This window comes from Bombus huntii, chromosome 17, assembly GCF_024542735.1.
Source record: "Bombus huntii isolate Logan2020A chromosome 17, iyBomHunt1.1, whole genome shotgun sequence".
Classification (NCBI taxonomy): domain Eukaryota; kingdom Metazoa; phylum Arthropoda; class Insecta; order Hymenoptera; family Apidae; genus Bombus; species Bombus huntii.
This window is the reverse complement of record NC_066254.1, coordinates 4835310-4859803: the sequence shown is the minus strand read 5'-3', so window position 1 is coordinate 4859803 and position 24494 is coordinate 4835310. Positions and strand designations below refer to the sequence as shown.

Sequence of the window (24494 nt, the reverse complement as noted above, 5' to 3'; positions counted from 1 at the left end):
TTACATGAGATTAATAGCAATAAAAAATATTCTGCAATTTTGTCAAGAAAATTATGCTATTAATATTATACATACAAATATATAGTTTTAAACATTATCTTGTTATTTACTTATTCAAGATATAAACAGAAATCATTGTACATTAGAATTTGTTACACGTTTTTCATATTGAATTTATTTTAACTAGATTTGTAAAGTTAAAGTTTTTTAAAACTTATTTACAATTATAATTACACTGATATGATGTATGATTGTCTAGAGTGTTGAACAATTTATATAATTTATTACATTTCTATAAAATTCATTTAAATAAAAATTGTGCTTAGATTATTCACAAAAATATTTTTATAACATTTAATAATATACAAATGCTTCACGCTAAAGTAATAAGGGAAGTCCTTACTTTGCGATGTTTGTAAATTTTATTTCTCCTCAATTCATTTGCATTTGTAAAATAAACTTGAAAAAAATAATATAAGAATACATATATTTATATAGAGATTATATTGAATTAAAACAATCTCTTTTTATATTCTTACAATTTTATCTGTAAATATAATAAAAAAAATTAAAAAAAAAAAGATTATTTTACATACTGTTTTATATAACATGGTTTAATAAATTATATGTATAAAGAATTAAAACCCAAAGAAAATATTAAATAACAATAAAAAATATTTGTTTTCTTGAAATACATCTGTTGTATATCCTTATGTAATATGTAATAGTGTTAATATTATATACAAGGTAATAAAAAATAAGCTTACTAAGAGCTTAATTTTATCTAAATTTTTTTAAAACTGTTAAAACAGTATTATAGAGAATCACCCTGGCATCTCTACCCCATAAATAATCAATATGATTGAATTTTGAATATTCAATCTCTTTTGTCTCTATAACATTTGGCAATCTATCAGTAAGCCTTTTTACATCTGCAGGATCATTGAGAAAATCATTTTTACTATAAAATATTACAATTGGTGTTTTTACTTTTTCAAGATCATATATTGGTGGTTGTGTTGACCCATAAGTTTTCAGATTTTCTGTTGCTCCATAATCAAACTTGCGAAATGATCCTGTTAAAAGAAAATAATAGTATTCAATAATAATGTGGTGGTGTAATTAATTAATATAATCGATGTAAATGGAAGCACTAAATATTATTAAATTAATTATTAAATAATTACCTGATAGTATATTTTGACTATAATGAATAATTTGTTTCGCAGAAGCACCAGCTGGGAAATGTCCGAGAATTAATGGTAGCATAGACTTGTCTAGTTGATCACTACCGAATCCAGCAATTAGTGAAAACCAGCATACACAGAAACCATTAGTGAGACCAACTGGGGCATTTCGAATTATTGTACCCAAGGCTTGAGCTTGTAACCTATTGCGGGGGAACCACTGATGTAGATTGCAATATGAGGATCCCCACTGAAACATACTTGCTATAGAAATGTCAATCATAAATAGCAGATCTATTGACCAGAGGTGGATCTACATGTATAAGTACATGAATATATCAGTATAATACCAGTGCTGTTATATTAAGAAATTTTTAATATATGCATTCTTAATACCAAATTCGTTTTTAATAAGAATCAAATCTTTTAATATAAATTATGCATATACAAATAATATCAATTCTTGAATCATTTATTATATCTGTTATTTAATGAATTTATGACAGCTGCTAAACATAACTATTATTTATTAAAACTAATTAAATTCTTTTGTTTCTACGAATATTTGAATATTATTCAAATTATAATTTATTGGAAGAAAACAGCATATCTCATTAATTAAAATAAGAGAAAGAAGTACTCTAAAAGGTTTTATTGTTTATCTATCCATGAAAAGCTTTATTGTGTAATATTTTTTGCAAATCATATTTACAATTATAATTACAGTTATATATTCAATATACAAATGGAAAATTCTACATTTCTAACTTATTTTCACATGTACAATTGACCTCATGCTAATTCACTCATATTCAGATATTAGTTAATTATATGTGATATAAAAATTCCAAATTCAATTTTCTCAAAAATGAACTCTCAAAATAAAATATTAACAATTATTTCTTTTTAGCTCGTATCATGATTTTCAATACACTTTGTATATTGTACTTTCTGTAAAAATTCTTTTTGAGATTTGGTACATAACACTTGTAATTTAACCACCTCTGGCTACAATAACAAATTATTTCATGGATACTAAGAAACATACCTCCATTAATCCATAAAAATGGACAACACACTTAAGTAAAGGGCTTCTATGATTTGCGAGAAATGCTATTGGTGCTAAACTGATCATTCCTTTAATTTTTCGATTGTATTCAGATTTTTCACTGGCCATTACATAAAATGCAGTTGTGCCTTGACTATAACCCACATAATAAAGTTCTGCATATCCAGTATGCTCCAAAATGTAGTCTATTGTTGCTGGTAAATCATAATACCCAATTTCATGCCAGCTAAAAGAACAGTGAAATTATTTATTACATAATTAATTTTTCATATATACAATGATGCCTGCTTAGTGTTTGCAGATTTGGGACTTCATCATAAATACCATCCAGAAAGGTAGAATTACAGAAATTAGCCTGTTTTTCTCTTCCAATTCATTTGACTCACATTGTGTGTGAAGTAGATTGATCAGTAGTCAAATGACTCATCACTGATCCAAGATCTAGCTTTAAATATATGTCGGGTTTACATTAGAATTAGGGTTAGGGGCGTGAAACGAATCTTCGTTTGGGTTACACGTTGTCGTTATGCAATAGAGAAGACATTGACTAGTGCAAATACGATTATTATAGAACCGGACAGGTAACCGCGGTAGTTAGGTGCTCGAGATACTAATGACAATGATCCTAGGTTCAATAACGAATCCGCGGTCAACGGGATGACAACAGAACGTACTCACAAAGTTTAAGTCTGAGAATAATCACTGATCGCGAAGGCGTTACTCTTGGATCGATGAGATCGCGAGCGAGAATGCCTTTCCCGTCCCGATGATGCCACACAGGAAAACTATAACGGGGTGTGTCTAAGGATACGAGATCATCGGATTCGTCGAGAAAAGCCTTCGTTCAGAAAGTGTTGCTGCTAATTGGTTAATCTCCATATCGGTGGTTAGAAAAGGATGCTAGCCGCCCTCGAGGGAAAGTTGCTAGTGGGAGACGCCGCTCGTTGAAAAATATGTCTCCCCTATCTTCCCGTAGTTGGGACAAAGACTGTTTGTCTGTTTGAAGGACTTTAGTTAACTAAACCTTAAGATTTATAACGGGCCCTCGGGCTAGCCGAACATGTACTGCGGAGACGCATCGACATCTGGCAATCATCTTACTTGAAGAATAGGGTCTGCACGTGGCGAGCCACGGGACAGAAACCGTTGGAATGTTTACTGTCGCGTGTCGCCACAAATATTTCTTTTAAGGAGAGCTATAGAATTACTTCATACCTTTGTTAGGCAAAGCGTTCATCCCGTGACCGCGGCTACGTTCGGCGACTGACTGTCGCCTCGAGCCCAAGCTCATTATCACAATTCTCGAATAATTACAATCGGGTTGAATAACTACAATTGTTCAATTACAGCTATAGTAGACTCTAGGTTACAATGTTGCGGGGTTATCCAAAATTCCAAAGGCTCCGGTGTTCTTTCATCTCCGACATATATTTTACTGCATAACACAATTCACTCTATGAAACCAATAACATAAATAGTGAATAAAATGTATCACTAACTAAGATACAAATGCAAATACTAAGCAAACATGATCCTGTTGATTAATCTATTTTATACTTATTTTTACCTAAAATTGTTATTTATTCTATTCTATTTAATAATTTTTTACATAAAATTACCTAAAATCCCAAAATTCTTTATCTTTAGTTGTATATTTTTTATGTTTCCTAGAATATGCATTGCCTCTTGCATTTACTAACCAGACATCATAATTATTGTCACATAAAAGATATGCTAAAGCCTTTTCTGGACCCAATAATACCCAATCAGCTGAACTTGATAGAAGTCCATGATGAATGAGAACTGGTATTGATTCTTTTGCCTTGACTCCATGGCTTCCGTACTAAATATCAGACATTTATTTGTAATGTTGACACAAATCTTATGTTATCATAATTTAATATAGTTTGAATAATTTTTAACTCTTTCACTACAGCATGGCTGAAAAATTAAAAAAGATATTTATATCAAATATTATACTTAAATTGTATTATATTACATAAGACTAACACAAAGTAATATAAATTGATGAATACTGAAATACCATTGATATTTATCAGACAATACAGTATTTTCACATACATTTGCTTAAATAAAATATTTAAACACAAGAAATCTATCATATAATGGCTTTCAGTAGGGAAAGAGTTAAATTTTTAATCTCTGAATGGATTAATTTCTTTATGATAATTAATAACTTTGTGATAACTTTTATATTTGTAACTTACCTCTATTGTATTTTTATTACTTAAATTTTGCTCATTACTCCCACTTACATTGCAATCAGAATTTTGATGAGATTTTGGTAAAACTCTATGCACATCTAGACAATATCCATCTTCTGTCCAAATATGATGTGTTTCTGATTTATAACCATGGACAGTAATTAGTTCTGGCTGAAAAACACATTTTTTATTGTTATTTTGTTATTTTTAATCATATATAACCGTTATATGATAATCATATAATAATAACGTAATATGTGATGATAAAATATTAAGTTATATTGATATTAAATAATAACTGATATGAAAACAAAAGTAATATAAGTATTTCTTTCTGGTATAATGAAAATATTATTATAATTATTGCTTCAAAAAGATATCATACATTTCATATACAAAATAAATACGCGAAAAAATTATACTGAATTAATAATAATTCAGTGACACTTTAAAAACTTGTATGTACTAATACGTGCTAATATGTTGTAATATGTTATTGCTAACTATGTGTCATATTCGAAAACATTGAATGATGCACGAATGGTGTAATAAATACTAATACTAATACTAAAACTAAAGCTAAAATTAATACTAATACTAATACCATTATTCATATTCATAACAATCATAACTAAGAAGAAAAAGTTATATAAAAAAGGGAAAATGAACTTACTGTTGTCATATGAACCTCATCCTGATTGGCTGCTGCGCCCATTATATGAACAGCTGATAAAAGAGACTGGATTTCTTAACACAGAAATTACGTACCTAACTTTCACCAAAAATTACTCCTTTTTCTCCTTATTATTTTCTCTATTTACGACTTTATTTTTCCCAAGCACTGATTAAACGAGAAATTCAAGTTTTGTGAGATTTTGAACACGGTCTTGTATAAACGTCGAAAGATCGAGAAATATCGAAATGATTTGCGCGGTTTAAGTTTTCGAGATATAGCTATAACAAACTTGCACAAACATCAACACGTTCACCATGACACACCGTGTTATACTGTCGTTCTATGCCGTAGATTACAGATGCATGTGTTTCATTGTCCATTACATACATTGAACTAACAGCAGGAACGATTTATACGCATGCGTACCAATTTGATAAAATTTTATCATATTGTCAAATCTGAAGAAAAATTAGAGAATGTTTTTTTAAAGATGATAAAGATATCATTAGTACGTAGGAAAGCTTCGTATTGTTTCTTTAACTTGACTAATTTTTTTTATTATTACTAATAAAACTATCTCATGAACAAGGTCGAATATTTAATGCATTAATTCAGGAAGGAAATTTCCTCTCTGCTATATTATCTTTTTAAACAAAATTGTAATTAGGATTCTTCAATTTATTGACTAACAACATGATAATCGATGTTAAAGTTATGTAATTATACTGACCTTTAAAATCATAAAGTCATAATAGTACAGTTACTTGTTTACTGAAAACATTATTTCAACTTCTAATAAGATCGTTATTAATAGTATTTATAGGATAATATAATCTATAATCACAATACATAAACTGAACTAAAGTTCAGAACAGAATTATTTTTATGAGGTACAAGTGGCTATAAAGAATATTTACACACCATTTTATTCATTATAGTATTTACACACTTATTAATTGGAACCAAGTATGTTAGATTCTGTATCATTCAATAATTTTTCCATAGGACTGCAAAAATTTGATACAATGAAAATAAATTGTAGAACATGATAAAAAGATGCTTCATTGGAAAAAGCAAGAATATTTTTTGCAGCTGTTGTATATAGTTAGCTATATATCTTTTGACTAATTTTGTACTAATTTACATATTATAAGTATTTAAAGAAAAGGTTTTTGATACTGAAATATAAATTAATTAAAAATTATTTTTATTTTTAAGGAAATAATAGTAAATATGAATATCGTGATGATGTTAATGATTAAGATTCTTTTTGCTCTATGCCTATTACAAGCTTTTTTCTACTTTACTTTATGAAATCACTTAGCTTATAACTTTTGTTATTGTTTGTTTTTATATTTTAACATATTATTTATACAATATCGTATATTTTATATTCCTTCTATATGTTATATATATATATACATACATATATACTTAAAATTAAAAAAATTAATTATTTCTTTAAAATATGTACACTGCTGTCATATTTATCATTATATTATACTTTATTCTCATAATTGTTCAATTGTTTTTTATTATTTTTAATAAGTAAGTGCATAGTTTGAAAACATAAGTGCATAAAATGATATTAAGGTTTGTTTTGAGACATTACAAATTTTTAACTGATCTATATGTTTTAAAAAATATTAATTTTGAATTTTAAAACCTTCCTGTTCGAATATTACTTTTGTTTCACGAGTTATATTGAACTTAATACAGATAGGTACGTTCACAAAACAATTAATAACAGTGTCGGGTTTGTAAGTGAAGTAGAGGTTTAGATTAGGTTAAGATAAAGTTAAGGTTTAGGTTAAATTTGGAAGGTTTTTGAAACTTAAAAACTGGTATTTTTGGATTCTACCCTTTGATTACTAGAAGCTGAGTATAAGAAAATATAGATATCAGTCAAAAATTTTTCGTGGTCTAGAATGCAGTTCAACTCAAAATGAAAATACATATATTATTTCGATATATTTGCGAACAATACTGAATTTAACATTGAGTATTAATAATATATCATTGATATAATCAGATATTAAAAGGCATATTAAATTTTAAGACTTAAATATTTTTCCTTTTTCTCTCTTTCTTTTTCTCTCTCTATCTCTCTCTCTTCCTCTTCCAAAAAATGAATTATTTAGAAAGTTTATTATTCGTATATAACATACTCTCGTCTGCTCTCATACATATGATTCGATATTGAAATACATTCTTATTTACATCTTTTGCGAAAAAATGTATATAATAAAGTAAAAGTGTATAAACAACTGTTTGCGTATAACATTACTTACGCAATTTGTATGTTTCTTAATCAAATGTTACGTAGATTAGTCCTTGATTAGTTCATTTACTCATTTCTTGAGTAATATTACATTTGCAGCCAATATATAGAAAAAAATCGACAGATAACCGATTTGATAGATCGAAAATTACTATGAAGTCGAATATCGTCGAATCGATTATTTCGATTAATCGATCATTCAGAAGAAGGCAGTAAGAGAGTAGTGTGCAGTGGTTCATATAAGTGTTGTACATTTTTGAACAAAGGACAAATTAAAATAAGGTTATAGTGGAGATGGTTGGTTGTGTATAATTTGAGCAAGAAAACTAAGTAAAAACTTCAGACTCCCTCTTTCTCGTAGAACGATGTTGACCATACGGTGACGAGGCCAGCCAGATCGGCGGAAAACTACGTCACCAGTGACGGATTCCCCCGAAACTGGGACAAAGTGCAGTGTACTCTGGCATTGCGCTTTGCCGGAATCTCTCTCACTTCATGTCCTAGTACTCACCCCCCTCTTTTCCCCTTTCTCTCTCTCTCTTACTCTCAGGATTGACCAATCGTCTCGTCATCCTCGAATCCTCGATCGAAACTGACAGGTAAACATCGAAATTTTCGAGAATATAGTTGGGTTACTTATATTTATTGTATGTTTTTTCTTTTTTATTATTTCATTTGTTATTCATTGTTCCATTGTTTATTAGTAGTAGTGTATTATTAGTATGAACATTATGTTATTGAATTAAATTGTAACGAAACTGAATACTGCATGTGTCTTCATAAAAATTTCTAATGTTACATGTATATTGTGTAAATTTATGTATAATACATTGAAAATTTAAGATATGTAAATTCGTATTATTGGAAAAAAGGACAAATTGAATTATATTTGTTCAATATTGTAGGTAATCAACGACGAATGGTGCAGGTTCAACAATATAGTTTCTGGAGGGTTCAGTATCATGTCAGATGGGGTTGATGCTGGTGGCGGGGAAAACGAGGTAGATTCCCATTCCTGTTCGCACGCCGATGTTGGAGAATCATCAAATCCGAGAGATGAGGAGAATTTGGATCCAGATAATGAAGCTGCCTTAAATACTAATTACGATAGTGGTGATGGTGCTGTACCAGCTTTTAGGTCTGTCATCTTCATGTAATTAATTTTTTGTATTTAAAAAAATTCCAATAAACGTTTAGATAATCAAGGTGTTAAATAGCGTATCAAAGGATCCATAACGTGTGGACAGGTGTGAAAGGTGTGAGAACTATGAAACTATAAATAAGACAGCATTCTGCGCTCATCAGGATCAATGTTTGGCTAGTGCTGAGCCAGGAGAAAGCACAGAGAATATAGAAGCTACTGAAAATGATGGAGATGGAGAAGAAACGCATCCTGGAATTCGTTCTCATAGGAAAATGTTTGAATGTGATGTTTGCAATATGCAGTTTTCCAATGGAGCTAACATGAGACGGCATAAGGTATGAAATAAATTTGCTTATGTTTTAAAATTACTAAGATTCAAAAGCTAAGCGATTTTAATGTAAGAAAAAATGAGTACTATTTATAGATGAGACACACTGGTGTGAAACCATATGAATGTCGTGTATGCCAGAAAAGATTTTTTCGGAAGGATCACTTGGCAGAACATTTTACAACACACTCTAAGACTCTGCCTTATCATTGTCCAATTTGCAACCGAGGTTTTCAAAGACAAATTGCTATGAGAGCTCATTTTCAAAATGAACATGTCGGCCAACATGATATGGTCAAGTCTTGTCCTTTGTGCAATTATCGTGCAGCAACTATGAAGTGCCTCAGGTTACATTTTTTTAATAGGTTAGTGTTTAATTATTTTAATAATATTATATTGTTTTATAATAACGTTATTTTGCTGTTAAGTGCTTACTTATTTATTTCTATTTTAGACATGGAATCGATCTAGATAATCCAGGACCAAACAGTTCAAGTTCATTGATGAATAGCTGTGCTCCAGGTGAAGCTATGCCTTCTGCTCCTCTTTCCGATAGTGGAGACAGTACTGGAAATCGTTCCGCGGATAATGCAACACCGCCAATGCACTTTCTAACACCTCACATAGAAATATCAATTCCTTATCCAGAACAAACTACAAATCAACGAAATCCGAGTCCTGCCCCTTTAAATGGAGATAGTCCGAATAGTCCTCAAAGTGCAGACAGTAATAGTAATGCTCCAAGTAGTAGTCACCATCAGTTACCAATTAACAGTAGTGGCATTCACAGGTATAGAAAAGATTACAAAATTGATTTTCATTTTTATGTTATTTTAAATTTATTTTAAACTAATTTTTTAATTAAGGAATCTTGGTGGAAGTGAAGAGGCAATTACACCTTCTATTTCATTAATTCCTATTAAGCAAGAACCAAACAGTAATGGAGCGGAAGAAAATGGAGCAACATCCAGCAATCTTCCATTACCATCCTTGATAAAAGTCTCTCCATTAAAATCCCTTCTTCGAGACGACTTACGACGTAAACTTTCATCTGGCTCAGGAAATAATAACAATAACAACAATAATAATAATGGTAACTTTATTATCTTATTAAGTTATTTATATTATTAGTACCTTAATATAACTTATGGTTCCTAAATATGAATTACATTTATTTATGTTTTGTTATGAAAATATCTATGTTCTCTATTCTATCCTATCTTAGCTATGTTCTCTAACATTTTTACTATTTTGTATTTTAAAATATATAAAGATTAATCAGGAATATGACAATCATAAATAAACTATCTTTGTTTTCCTGATACTCGATTTAATTAATATATACGATTATTGCATATATTATTATATATTATTTAAACTATTTTCATATAATTGATCTAAATATAATTTAACAGATAAATTGATTTTGTAATAGGTAATAATAGTTCAAATTCAAATCCCCATTCAAGAGGAGAACCTCCTAGTTCGACAAGGCCCGATCAACGAAGTAGTGGACTTCAATGCGCTCACTGTAGGATTACCTTTCCTGATCAAACATTATATTTTCTTCACAAAGGTTGTCATAGTGAAAGCAATCCTTGGAAATGCAATATTTGTGGAGAACAGTGTTGCAACTTATATCAATTTAATTCGCATTTATTAAGCAAAAGTCATCAATAATTTTATTGAAAGAATAATATTCTTTTAAGAGCTCTTAGAACCTCGTTTATTTAAATAGTTATTATATAATATAAATTTACTATAATTTATATGAACAGAATCATAATCTTGAGTTAAAAAGAATTGTTTTCTGCTATAAAGCATATGTATTACAATGTTCCAACATAATATTTTTATTTATTTTAATATCTATATATGTAGATATTGATTAACTAGAAATCAAGTAAACGAGGTTCGAGAAATAATTTTGCAATCTGGAAAAAGTCGTGCCTTCATCAAAATACCTTTGCCAACGCTCACATTCGTCCGAAACGTGCTAATTTGTGGTGGTACGAATGATCCGTCCATGGAGCTTTACTAAAACGTATTCCAGAAGCTCTATTGATAGTTTTAAACATAGTTATGTATATTTAGATAGAAAAAAACAGTGACTATATTACCAAAATGTGCTCTTTTTTTCTATTCAAATTCTTTTTACGCACTGTTTTCTGTTTGGTTTTTTTTGTAAAATTATTTGTTAAATTTTATTAATTTTATATTTATGTAATGTGTCCTTATCCATAATTTTACTTAGTTTTATTATAGAAAGGATTTTATGATCATTACAGAATGTTGTTACTTTGGTTATTTGTATGTAGAAAAGAATCACGAATAATCAAGGAAAATTACTTACAAACTAAATTTCAGTTGTCAATTTATTATTATGGTGTGAAAAAAGAACCGAGCCGTGTGTTACATATAAATACAGATATATAAATAAGAAAAGGATATGACAACTAAAATATTGCGTCAGCATAAGAAATATTTTATATAAAAATATTTGTACAGAAAAGTATTAAAGTATAAAAAAGGTATGCAAATAAGAAAGTCAAGACATCATATTTCAGAAATTGATAAGAATATCAGAATAAAAATCATTATGTAGTTGTTAAAGTTAAATTTTACATAAAGGTATATAAAGTTAGAAGTTAATTGCAAACTAAATTAAAATAAGATCAGTATTTAATTATGGTTAAATGAAAATTAAATATTTGTTTCAATATAAATAACTACAAAAAGGTTTATTTCATTAATAGTTACGAAATATGATTTCGAGACCTTAATAAGTGTTTTGTGTACGTGTGTGTGTATGTACGTTTAATACAGAATATTCAATTTATGTGCATAAATTTGTGTTATTATACTATGTTATGTAATATACAAAAATTTCGAATCACAATCATTAGAAATTTATACTACAATATTATAGTTAGTTTCAGAAAATAAAAGTAACAAATTACAATAGAATGTGTAATTAAATTGGGTACTCTGTACATATTCTATATTAAACAAGTACATTAAGCGCGATACGCACGATTACTGTTATCAATGGTTGTAGTTATTTAAAGATCGTTTCGTAAATTGCGTAATATTTAATATAATTACTACTATTACTATGTTATTACCATGATTATGTTATTATTATTATTGTCATTATTGTATTATTTATCGATACGTAAGTTATTTATTGTTACTTTGCATTCCAATATATTAAGTTTTAAATATGCCTCAAGCTTGACGATGCTTCTTTATTTCAAAATTTATTATTTTTCGTATTTTCCTACTATATATCAAAGTTTTATTGTTATATTTTTGAAATAACGAAGCTTTTCCAATTAATTATTTTTGTTAACAAAATTTTAAATTATCTAAATTCATAAAAAAATGTAAAATATTTCTATTATGAGATATTTTACATTGATCATGATGTATCATGTGTTACATGTGTTTTTTGATACAAAACAATATTTTTTAACACTAAAAGTAAACATTAATGAATATATAAATGATTATTATAGTTAATATCTTAAATAAATATTACATAACTTTTCTTAAGAATAAGAATTTTAAATTAGCATCGTCAATGTAAAACTTTCTTAAATATCTTTCTATAACAGACTGCGTGTTCATCATATTCTTGCTCGATCATACAAAAATGAAATACAGAAAATATTTCTTATTAAATTATTTTGTCTTTAAAAGCAAAAAAAGCAAAAGAGCCTGTGAGCAAATAATGTTTTTAATAATAACTATATTCGTGAAAATGTAATTAAGAAAAAAAACAAAAGAAGTACATATTCAATTATGTAATAAATTATTCTCTATCTTAGTGTGCTAGAATTAAATTTATTTTAAAAATACTAATGAATTAATGCTCCATAAATTATATGAGAGGGGCAGTATTAATTAGATTATTTTATATATACCCGTTATATATAGATTTTTATCATCCTGTTTAAAACTAATTGATTTCTTAACAGTCTAAATTGTGTGTCTACAGAAAATAATATTTCTTTCAGTGGAATTTTTTAAAGAGAACTATCAGTTTTTAATTCAATGTATCAAAGCTAATTGTTACTGCATTATTATAAATTGTTGAATTATTAAGATATCTGACAAAATAGTAAGATAAGAATATATATAAATCTTTCATGTTTGATATGCATTTCACTATATTTCAAGTAATATCTCAATTTGCATCTTAAAATTTGCTGTGAGCTATTTTTTATTTTCTTGCTATATTAATGTGAGAAGCTGTTAAGATTTAAAAATTAATATATTATATCAACACATGCGAAGAAGTTACATATGAATATATATTTCCATTTTATTTTATCTTGTGATTGTTCATCTTCATTTCAATAATTAATCAAATAGTTAAACTAAATTTAATTAAATCTAATTTTACCATAATAATTTTAATTGATTTAGGTTCTATTTCCACAAACGTAGAATTATTGATGTCTTTGTAATAATCTAGAAAAATTTTTAGAAATTCTTAAAGTACATATAGATGCAATTAGATAAGTATAATTGGATAGGTACAGTTTTTAATTATGATTTAAATAGTCTCTAGTATTTACATGCCCAAACTGATTTACTTTACGTTTATTTTGTACAAAAGTTAATTTGATTTGTAGCAAAAATATTATATATTTAATATTATATTATTATTTTAAACAATTCTTATTTCAAATAGCAAGTCAAAAAAACAATAATTGAGAATAAAAGTGATTTTCATATAAATAATTTAAAATGTTGCATATTATAAATTCAAAATATGTTACCTAACATTGTATGTAGAATATTTAAACATGAAGTAAGCAAAATAGATTTAACTGAAAATGGACCAGAAGCATTAAACTGTATGCCTTTACACTGTGATCGTGTTTAGGAAAAGTATGTAATATTAAAATTGTATTCAAATGGGAAAGTATTTTCTCTAGCCTTGCAAAAATATGATGAATATTGCATAAAAATACTTAAAACATTATAGCTGTCCATATTACCCTTGTTAACTTCCAATTTAAAAAAAAATGAAAATATACAATTCTATTCATTCTTACAAATTTATGGATATAGCAACATATTTAAGAATATGATAGGCAAAAATCTAAAATTGTTGATGTTACTATAACTATGGTGTAATGGGTACAATTGAAATATATCATTATTGTATATGTTACATGTATATCTATACATAAGAGTCTCTCAGAAGCTAAATTGATCAATACCACTTTTCATTAATTAACTAATTTCTTTATAATTAGGCGATTTTTAATATGCTATTCTTAAGAAAAAATAACTTACTCTCGTAAGTTCATTAATCGAAAAAAGAAGACATAATTAATGAAAAATTCTAAGATAAATTTAAAAAATAGTGTTTGTAATTTCTGTACTTTTCAGTTTATGAAGTTCATTACTGTGGCTTTATATATATATATATATATATATATATATATATATATATATATATATATATATATATATATATATATATATATATATATATATATATATATATATATATATATATATATATATATATATATATATATATATATATATATATATATATATATATATATATATATATATATATATAATGTATATGTATATGTATATGTACATTTGCCTTTTATTCTATAGTTTGCAAATACGTATAGCAGTATATAATTAAAATAGTTATCCTTATTTCTTTAATATTTCATCTAATTTTTACAATTTATACAATTTAAAACTAGTTTACTAATTTTATATGTGGGGAGGGGGGGGGGGGGCGAAACGCTAGAAAAAAGGAGCAAAATGCTACTATGGCGGTAAACTATTGGGCGTTGTTCTTAACACCTGTTGCTTTTTATTGGTTTTATGATTTGAGTCAATAATTGATTTAGGGAAATTTCAAACTATATGCACGAATTTAAATCATGGTACAGGGAGGTAAGTTATTTTTTTTCAGAAATGTACTTTAACTGTATATTTTGTTTAATTACTGAAAGAGGGACATGTATCCATTTTTCACACAAAATGTGAAAAAGATGTAAATTAATAAAGGATGGTTAATTATATTTTATTTCATTTCTCAATATATAAATGATTTAGGTAAACACGCCATTTTGAAACGCAGACTTATTTGACAGTTAACTTTATCTTTTTCTGTCTTGCAATTATTCTTTCTTCTTTCTTTTATTATTAATCTGTGAATAAAGTTATATATTTGGACCTTTGAATAAAATACTTTTCAAAAGCACACTATGTCTTAGATCTAAAAATAATTTTAAAACAGAAGTTTTTAGGTTATATATATTACAATTACTTATTTTAAGTAAGTTTTAAAATTTTCTAATGCTTATCATTTTTATTATTTAATTATATTACAAGTGTTTCATTATTTATTTTATATTACTTTTAATATATGATTCCTTTTATTCACAGAAATTAGCAATGGGTAAAAGTGAAGAAAGAAACGGAAGCACAATACAAGCAGGAGAATCAACTTTTCTTACAAAAACATCAAGTGAAGCTAGTAAGATGTTGGAAGCTGCTTTATTACAAATGGATGACATTATTTCTGGTAAACTATGATTATTAATTTGAAATAATTTCAGTTAAGGTGTATGAAAATACATAATAATTAGCTTAGAAATTATAAGAGTTATTAAAAATTAGAAGTATAGTAAGATTTTTCATTGTATAATTCCTTTGGTTTATCAGCATATATCATATTTAAAAAGAGTATATTATATGAGTATATTATGTTTAAAATATAAATAATAATTGGTATTAATTAATTTTAATTGACACATGATCATTAATGTTATAATATACATATATTAACAGGTGTATGTACGGAAAGTAACAATGATGGTAGTGCTGAATGGAAGGATTCTGTTAAAGAAGCCACGAAAAATCTTGTGACAGCAATTAAGAATTCTCCAAGTCCTCCTTCACCTCCAGATGCAGATACTACTAAAATTTTATTGCAATGGATGCAACCATTGGATGGGGTAAACATTTGGATGTTTATTTCAATTATATTCTATTTTGTAGATGATATAAATAAAAAAACTAGATTAAAACATAAATTCTGTTATATAAAGTAATATACTTAAAAAATATAATTTGGCATACTTTGGGATTGCTAACAAAATAAGTAAAATATCAATTAGAACAGTGTTAAAACAATAGTAGTATCACCCATACTATGTTAAGCATTCTGCACTCTTTTAAGGTCTCCTTCTCCACCATCAGAATATTTTGTCACAAAATTTGTTGTACCTAAAATTATCATAATTAATAATTTGTAAAAAATGCAAAAGAAGGGATAAATTGATATCTGCAATGCTTTTATAAGAGACAGTTTATGATACTTTGTTTGATTTTATTTATATAAATAGAGATTCAAATCTTCAATGTTGCATATATTTTTCTAAAAAAGATTTTGAAAAATGATTTATTTGACATACATACAAACATACCTGCAAACTGATAAAGACATGAATTGAAATACAAAATGGCAAAAGACGTTAAATATTTATAATTTGGGATAATCTCATCTCAAAATACTATTTTCTTATATGTATTATATTTAATATATATAATAGATATCAATTTTTAATTAAAAATTGTGACAAATAGTGTAATCAATAAAATCCTATTTGTTACAAATAATATGAAAATCATGATTTTCATCCTAGTTCCATATTAAATTGGAAAATAATACTCTATTAGATTATATCTAAAAAGCAAACTTTATTTATTTACATTTATTGCATTATATAGATGTAAAAATTTTTGAATATCTATAAATATATAAGTTTAATATATATATATTTTATAAATTTCTAAATTTGAACATATACTTTCTTTTGTTTGAAAATAAATATGTATATTTAAATCTACACGAATAATATAGATTTCCGAATATGACAAATTTAATCACGATATTATTTCAATAATGTTGTTAACTAGAAAATTTTTTCGTATTAGGCATTTCGAAAAATAAAGAATGATCTATGTATAGATCACGTCACGTGACTACTCTCGTCTTGAGAAATTTTAGATTGGTAATTTTAGTTTCGAACAGAACCGCGTCGTGATCGTTGCATAAAAATTATTTTTTATTGATATTTTTTGTGCAGTCTAATTTGCATTAAAACGATTGAAAATAAGGGATGAAGAAAAATACCTGATTGGAAGGAATTAGTAAATAACTTTAAGATTAAAAAATTAATAACGGATTAAGAAAAGAAGGAGCTTACAAAAGATCCTATTAATAATTAAAAGAAGACAGCAAGATTAAGATTAAATGATATCATTAAAAAGAAATTCTTCTATTTATAAATCATATATAATTAAAAAAGAATTTCTTTAGCAACACTTTACATTATTTGATGAAACAAATTCTCTGTAAAAGTCTATTAAAATTTCTATATTGTCTTATATTTGAATAGAAAAATTAAGATTGGTGAAAGAAATCATAGAACTTTTTAAAGGATTAGTTACGTAAATTGATCTAGGTTTAAAGTTATTGAAGATTATGTCGAGATCAAAACAATTGGATAGCAGTTGGACTCCTTCTGAAGAATATGATTCTTCAGGAACATCAAATTCTGAACAAGGAGAAGATGAGTTTGCAAATATTGGCTTTGTTGAGCATCAAATACATGAATCTGGCAATTGTTTTTGCCAGGTAATGGATAAGGGAATATTTAAAAAGAAAGATTAAAAATTTATAACTCGATTTTCAATTTATTTATTAACATCTAAAGTATATAAGGCTTTATGAAAAATTAATCTTTCCGAAATATAAGATTGTAATTTTATTAAATATAAAATGAGATAACATTGAAATGAGAAATCACATACATTAATAATGATTCTTTTACATTTTCTTCGAGCTTGAAATAATTTTTAAGGATAGAAATTTGTTGTAATGATGTACCAGGTTGAATACCATATAATTTTATGACTATCTATATATATACATATAAGTGTTTTTAGTAAATATATATATGTTTATTTACAAATATATAAATTTGTTTATAACATATATAATATATGTATTACAATTATATATGATTATAAAAACAAAATATTTATCTAGTAACTTTTATAGTTATAAGTGTTAGTATTATATTAATGATAATTTTCTAATTTATATATAAGTAGCCTTTATGTATACATAATAAGAATATAAAAAATAGAGTGTGTTTCTAAAATGTTTAGAAGAATCATATCATTTTCTTAGAGTTGTCCATTAGGTAATGCTAAAATGGTTAATCTGAGGGGAAGTGTACCTAATCTCTGTGCATCCACAAATTTAACACATATTGGGACTTTTCCACCTTTCTGTTCTGCAGTATATAATATGAGGTCTTTGTGTTTTTATTTTTTTATTGCTATTTGCAAATTTTAAATTACTGATTTTATTTAACATGGTTGAACAGCATTTGTTCAAAAACCAATAACTGTCAAGGCAATAAAGAGTGTAAAGGAAATCGAAACAATCAATCGTTAGAATTAGGAAAGAAACGACGATTGAGGAATAGAATAGTACATGAACAAAGAACTAAATCACAATCAGATCTTCTTTTAAGAAGAAAAGACTTTCCTTATTGTTGCTCTCTACAACACTTTCAAGCTGTACAAAAATGGAACGAGTGTCAGGCAAAAACTGAGGTATATTGATATCTATTAATAGAGAATGTTAAAAAGTTTTGATAATTAAAATGTGTGCAATAATATGTATAATTTAAATAGTTGATCGGAGAGTAATCGATATGAATATTATATCATGAATTTGTTGCATTTAATATTGTAAATATTTATATCTTTTAATTCGTAAGTAAGTTATATTAATTTATTTACTCTATGGAACTTGAGATGAATACATGAAATTGATTAGATAAGATTCATATATCTTAATTAATACTTACTGAATAATTTAAAACAAGGAAAATTTCTCATAGATTTTTCCTTTTATATTCTTTTTACTTTCTATATCATAGTATATGTATGATTTGAAATTAAATTATTTGTTTCATTCAATGTTGTTATGCTAATAAATGAATTATGTTAAAAAGAGTATGTTAATTGTGAAAATGTGTTTTGTGTTGATTGATAATATAATAATGATTAATAAATTATATCTTATACATAGTATTAAATAATATTACAGGAACGTTTAAAAAAATTAGAAAATGAACGTGGGACATTACGTATGGAAGTGTCAGTTTTGTCAGATCAGGTAGATGCTCAATCTAACAAAATTCAAGAATTGGAAAATATGCTTAGAGAGAAGAAGGAGTCACTCAGAAGAATGGAAGAAGCATTACAAAAAGTAATTTGGTGATTTTATCTTATATAGTGATTATATTTCTATTAATATTGCTGTTATTCTTTTATATCATAATTTATATTATCTTTATAATTTTATCCTACTTTTATATACTTTGTTTTCTTTTTGTTTCTATTTTATTTTTATTTTTACTTTATTCCAATAGTCTTAATTTTTAAAGGAAGTACTGTCAAGAAGTGCTTTGGAAACACAGAAATTAGAGCTCTTGAGTTCTTTATCAGAAATGAAGCTTAAACAAGCAAGTTTAGAGCATGAAAATCTTGCACTCCGTAGTACAAGTCCTGTATCAAATGTAAGTTGACAAGAATTTGTATAAAATTAGATACTTCTTTGCAGAATAGGTATATAAACAGTTATACTAAATTTATGATAAAAATAGAAGAATACATTATTGTTAGCGGTTTATTGCAGGGAGAGAAATTTGGGAGGCATACCAGCCAATATAGTAGTCTTCCTAGGCCACCGAGTTCTTCAAAGAAAGGTGTAGTGTTCGGTAAGGTACCCAGTTTAGTTTCTGGAGTACACACAACAGTACCATTCGCCGTTAAAGGAGCCTCCGCGAGATGCCTGTCTGCACCTACTCTAGGTTGCGATTGATTTTCCCTTTAAGCATGCATCTTTAAATGTTCTTTCAAAAAATAATTGTTCTTTTTATATGACAGGCAATCGTGGCTTTAAAATTTATATTATATTAACGTTGATCACAATTAATTTTCTAAAACGAGTTTTATGTTGAGTTTTGCATGAAAATGTTGATTTTTTTTGTTTTGATCTATAATGTAATTCATGTGTAATTAACATATATGATGTAACAATACCATGTATTTAAAACATTTATATGTTTTGGACATTAAGATATTTATTGTATCTTCAAATTATTTATTTGCTGTTTTACATTTACTGTTAACATACAGCATAACATTACATTAATAGTGAGTCTAGTTTGATGATATTAAATTTTTTTTATTATTCTTATTTTAGCTGAAGAGGAGAAAACAATCATAGGAGATACAAATTCTCAAATAGAATCGATTCAGAAACCTCTGGTAGAACTTTCAATGGAAGAAATTGGAGATTGGCTTGCAAATTTAGGATTAGAATGTTACGCGGGTGAATTGAGGCGATGGGGTGCTACTGGAACAAAATTGTTAGAATGCTCGCAGCAACAATTAGAAAAGGAATTAGAAATTAAAAATGTTCTCCATAGAAAGAAATTATTGTATGCGGTAGAATCAGAAAAAAGTGGTGGAGCTGAATTTTTTGGATCAGATAAGGTAATTTTTACAATTTAGTGATTGAATTGTACAAACACGTAAATATTAATGAAATTATAGATGGATAATGCAGCAGTTTTGCGATGGTTGGATGATATTGGATTACCACAACATAAAGAAGCTTTTCAAAATGGTAAAGTTGATGGCAGAATGTTACACAGACTCACCACTGAAGACCTTTTAAATCTTGGAGTTACTGCACAGTTACATGCTGCAAGTCTTAGACGGGGAATTCAGGTACTCTTAAAATATCATAATTTTACTTAATTCGTTGCAAATATTACACTAACTACAGTAATCTAAATTAAGATATAGTAACATAAAGAAACTTATAACTTTTAAATATGACGTTTAAATATAACTTCTATTCCCAACAACTTTTGGGACTTGAGTGTCTGCGAGTGGCGCGTGCGAGAAATGTAGAAGTGTTTAGAGTAAATAGTTGTAAGCAAGTCAAGGTATCTTCTGATCGAAGAGTTAGTAGCAAATGATGTTCGGTGATGGTGAGGTCTATAAGGAGAACTAGTGATGAGTGCTGGCGCCCCCCCCCCCCCCAACGGTCGCTCGCGGGTGGAAGTGGTCTTCGAACATCGTACGTGGGAAAATCCGCTATTCCCATATTTTACCGTAATGAGCAATAACCCTAAGGAACGTTTCGACTTGAAGGATATATTATGACAATTAAGGGCCTCGAGAGTAAAGAAAAAATGTTAAATCTTATAACGGTTCCTTAGGATTATTGCGGGTCCGAGCAAATATGTTTAAACATTTGCTGGACATCCCGACCGAAGGATAGATGAGAACATCTGGTTAGGTCGCGGGACATAACAGATAGATATCAAATTTAAGAACAAAAAGAAAATATATCTAATTTTATAGATATACTGAAATAAAAATATATCTAATTTTATAGATTTTACGAGAACTAAATTTTGAATTTGATAACCTTGAAAGAAGATCTACAAATGGTAATGGAGCAGAGGGTGGTAATGTTCATCTGTGGACAAATCATCGAGTAATGGAATGGCTTAGGGTAGTTGATTTAGCAGAATATGCACCAAATATGAGAGGATCTGGAGTACATGGAGGTTTAATGATGTATGAAGGCAGATTTACTTCAGAATTACTGGCCACATTACTTAGTATTTCTCCAGGAAAAACTCTTCTTCGTAGACATTTAACTACACATTTCAATCAAATTCTTGGAAGAGAAGTTGTACAAAGGAAAAGAGAAATTGAGAGTAGCCTTGGATTCGTTCCACTTACGCTTACTGCTCGTTTAAAGGTGACTTTAATTGTTTTGCAGCATAGATAAATTATTTCCAAAAATTTTTATTAGGTTTATTTTCAAAAATGGGAATGTCTTTAAAATCTTTTATACTTTTTTACCTAAAATGAAATCATTATCATTCCATTGTTTTATCCAAAATCATAAAATTCTCTATCTTTAATTTTTATTAATCTTTAAACTAATAGGAAATATTTAAAAAGGACAAGATTATATATGTATTATAATAACAACAATTCAGTACAAATCTGAAAATAAATAAAAACTGAATCTAGAATTGGAAATATATTAGCGAATAGTCGAAGTAAGAATAAATCTAAATGGACTAAAGTAACAGTTAATAAATAAAATTAGTCTATGTTCTTTAAATAAATGATATGTAATCAAACTTGTACTAAATTTAAATGTTGTAATTAAATTAGAATGAAATTGATTTAGGTACCCAAGAAATCTCAGTTTACTTTAAAACGCAAAAAGAGCAAGAATGAAGCAGATTATGGTAATTTGGTTTGTCCTTTGGATGCTTCACCACCAGGTACTCCATCAACTCCTACTTCGACACCAGGCAGCCCTAACTTGAATTCACCTACATTCTAACAATAGTCACAGATCACAGTCTCGTAAGTTTAACTCGACTAATACTAATACGAATCTTTTACTAACTTATATCTCATATTTAACAGATAGTTCATTAAATATATGGTTTCATGTATCATATAAATATTCTTTTACATTATACTTGTTATCTATTGTTTAATATTGCTCACTATATCAAAATAGCAATCTTAAATTCATCATTGCATTTTTATATTTAGAATCATTTAAATTATAAAAATAGTGAAATTTTAAGATAGCAATTAAAATATTTAAACTGCAAATATTTTAGGATAGTACTTAAAATGTTTAAATTGAAAAATTGTATATCAATAACATTCTTCACTGATCTAGTTGATGAACATTTATTTTATTAAGAGCTATTATTCAAACAAATTTTAATTTTTCGTAATTAATTTTGAAAGTCGACAAATACGAAAGAATTGGTTCTGTTGTTAATAAATAATACAAAGATATAATCATTTTATTATAATTATTTAATTATATGTTTTTGGATATAATCGCCCAAAAATCTCAGTTTACTAACTAATATATACAAAATAGTTATATGCATATATTATATCATATTTGGGAAAAAATATATAATAAATAAATTATGATTTTTATATTAATATTCTTATTATTTAAAAAAAAGTTTAATTTTCTAATAAACTTTTCTATATTTTTATCATATTTTATGTTGTAACAAGATTGTTAGCTATTACATATTTTATTTCATATTTTATTACATGTTTTATTATAATATATGATAATTTGTTCATTCACGAGCATTTACATATATTTCATATATATTTATTACAATTGTTATTTCTTTATTTATTAATAAATTAGTCATTTATTAATTAAATGCTTAAGGAGGTAAGTTAGTACATTATTGTAATCACTTATCTACTTATTTCACTTCACTTTATCTATTCACATACTGCATTTAATATATAAAATATTTAATTATTTAAATGTATTAAATACTACCATATGTTTTCCAGAGCCAGGAGATAATAGACAGAGAAGAGTTATTGGTTGCATCTGACAAAAGTAATTACGCCTGTAAATAAGAAAAATGTTCTAGGGACCATTGTTTCATCTTCTTAGACTAAGTCTTACTATTTAATCTTGTATAACAAAAATCTTTTTTAAAAAATTAAATAGACTATTGTCTTAATAGAAATGATTTTTCTAGAAAAAGTATAATATGTTTTCAATATATTTATTTACTTTTCTATTGTACAATTTTACAATATCATACAGTACTTTCATATCATGAAAAGGAAACAATATCTGCATAATGGGAACATTAAATTTTATAAAAATTATAGTACAAGTTTTAGCCGTTTAAAAATATGAATAATTAATTAGCATGCATATTTATGAAGAATAAAACGTAAATTGTAATAATGTTTATATTACCTCTGCAGTTATCTCTGCACTTAATTTTATTACTACTTTTGTTTTATTATATTCTTGACTAAAATTAAGTAATGAAAATATTACAATATTGATCATTTTAAATTTTAAAAATTGTGTATACCAGTATTCATTAATTAAAGCTTCTAAACTGTAAACAGAATAAAAGTGTAATATTTCATAAATTTATTAAATAACAAGTTCTTGGATTTTATTTAGCTAAACAATACTTCTATATCTTATGTTATTTTCTAAATCAATACAGTAAAACCCTGTTCTACCCTAAATGAAGGACCTTATAAGGTTCAAAATTGAATAATAAAAGTTAGTTAGAATTTAATCACATTTTGAAAGTAAGTACAATTTATTTAATTTCAATTATAAGTCATTTAACATATAAATTAAATAATTTAAGGTAATTGAGTAAATTTATATTTTATATTATTTAACTATATGTTTGTAGATATTAAATGTTTAAACAAAATTGCATCGGTTGAAAGTTTATATCATTGTACCAATATTTAAATAAATAAGTGAAAATCGCAATCTATATACCAAATTCGATTTATATGAGTAAAATTATTTTGTATAATTTAAATATAATTATCACTTTATTGTTAATCTGACTCTCTATCATATATAT

General features: G+C 26.7%; 3 protein-coding genes across 21 annotated transcripts; 2 read left to right on the top strand and 1 right to left on the bottom strand.

Annotated features, from left to right (window-relative positions):
- Positions 1-251: 251 nt before the first annotated feature.
- Positions 252-7581, bottom strand: LOC126875062 (lipase 3-like). Of its 6 annotated transcripts, none has more exons than XM_050637689.1 (7): positions 7449-7581; positions 5155-5615; positions 4485-4652; positions 3876-4099; positions 2236-2482; positions 1188-1437; positions 252-1076 (listed from the first exon to the last, which is right to left on the bottom strand). In XM_050637689.1, the coding sequence occupies exons 2-7, from the start codon at positions 5194-5196 to the stop codon at positions 781-783; spliced, it is 1227 nt and encodes a 408-aa protein (XP_050493646.1). In that variant the 5' UTR covers positions 5197-5615; positions 7449-7581; the 3' UTR covers positions 252-780. The 6 variants fall into 6 exon arrangements, with proteins under 6 accessions (XP_050493646.1, XP_050493647.1, XP_050493645.1 ...); XM_050637690.1 differs by lacking the exon at positions 7449-7581 and adding an exon at positions 5888-6164; XM_050637688.1 differs by lacking the exon at positions 7449-7581 and having other exon boundaries at positions 5155-6164.
- LOC126875061 (zinc finger protein ztf-16) lies at positions 7581-14095 on the top strand. Of its 4 annotated transcripts, none has more exons than XM_050637687.1 (8): positions 7581-7720; positions 7800-8037; positions 8344-8576; positions 8686-8917; positions 9007-9275; positions 9365-9700; positions 9777-10003; positions 10346-14095. In XM_050637687.1, exons 3-8 carry the CDS (start codon positions 8401-8403, stop codon positions 10588-10590), a joined length of 1485 nt encoding a protein of 494 aa, XP_050493644.1. In that variant the 5' UTR covers positions 7581-7720; positions 7800-8037; positions 8344-8400; the 3' UTR covers positions 10591-14095. The 4 variants fall into 4 exon arrangements, with proteins under 4 accessions (XP_050493644.1, XP_050493642.1, XP_050493641.1 ...); XM_050637685.1 differs by having other exon boundaries at positions 7596-7735; XM_050637686.1 differs by having other exon boundaries at positions 7632-7735; positions 7782-8037.
- Positions 14096-14674: 579 nt separating this feature from the next.
- Positions 14675-24080, top strand: LOC126875050 (liprin-beta-1). Of its 11 annotated transcripts, XM_050637659.1 has the most exons (13): positions 14675-14850; positions 15346-15484; positions 15751-15917; positions 18161-18285; positions 18360-18591; positions 19091-19252; positions 19431-19562; positions 19682-19856; positions 20252-20544; positions 20605-20781; positions 21458-21829; positions 22271-22452; positions 23434-24080. In XM_050637659.1, the coding sequence occupies exons 1-12, from the start codon at positions 14821-14823 to the stop codon at positions 22427-22429; spliced, it is 2163 nt and encodes a 720-aa protein (XP_050493616.1). In that variant the 5' UTR covers positions 14675-14820; the 3' UTR covers positions 22430-22452; positions 23434-24080. The 11 variants fall into 11 exon arrangements, with proteins under 11 accessions (XP_050493616.1, XP_050493610.1, XP_050493615.1 ...); XM_050637651.1 differs by lacking the exons at positions 14675-14850; positions 15346-15484; positions 15751-15917 and adding an exon at positions 16811-17602 and having other exon boundaries at positions 21458-21642; positions 21718-21829; XM_050637653.1 differs by lacking the exons at positions 18161-18285; positions 18360-18591 and having other exon boundaries at positions 14677-14850.
- The last annotated feature ends 414 nt before the right edge of the window (positions 24081-24494 follow it).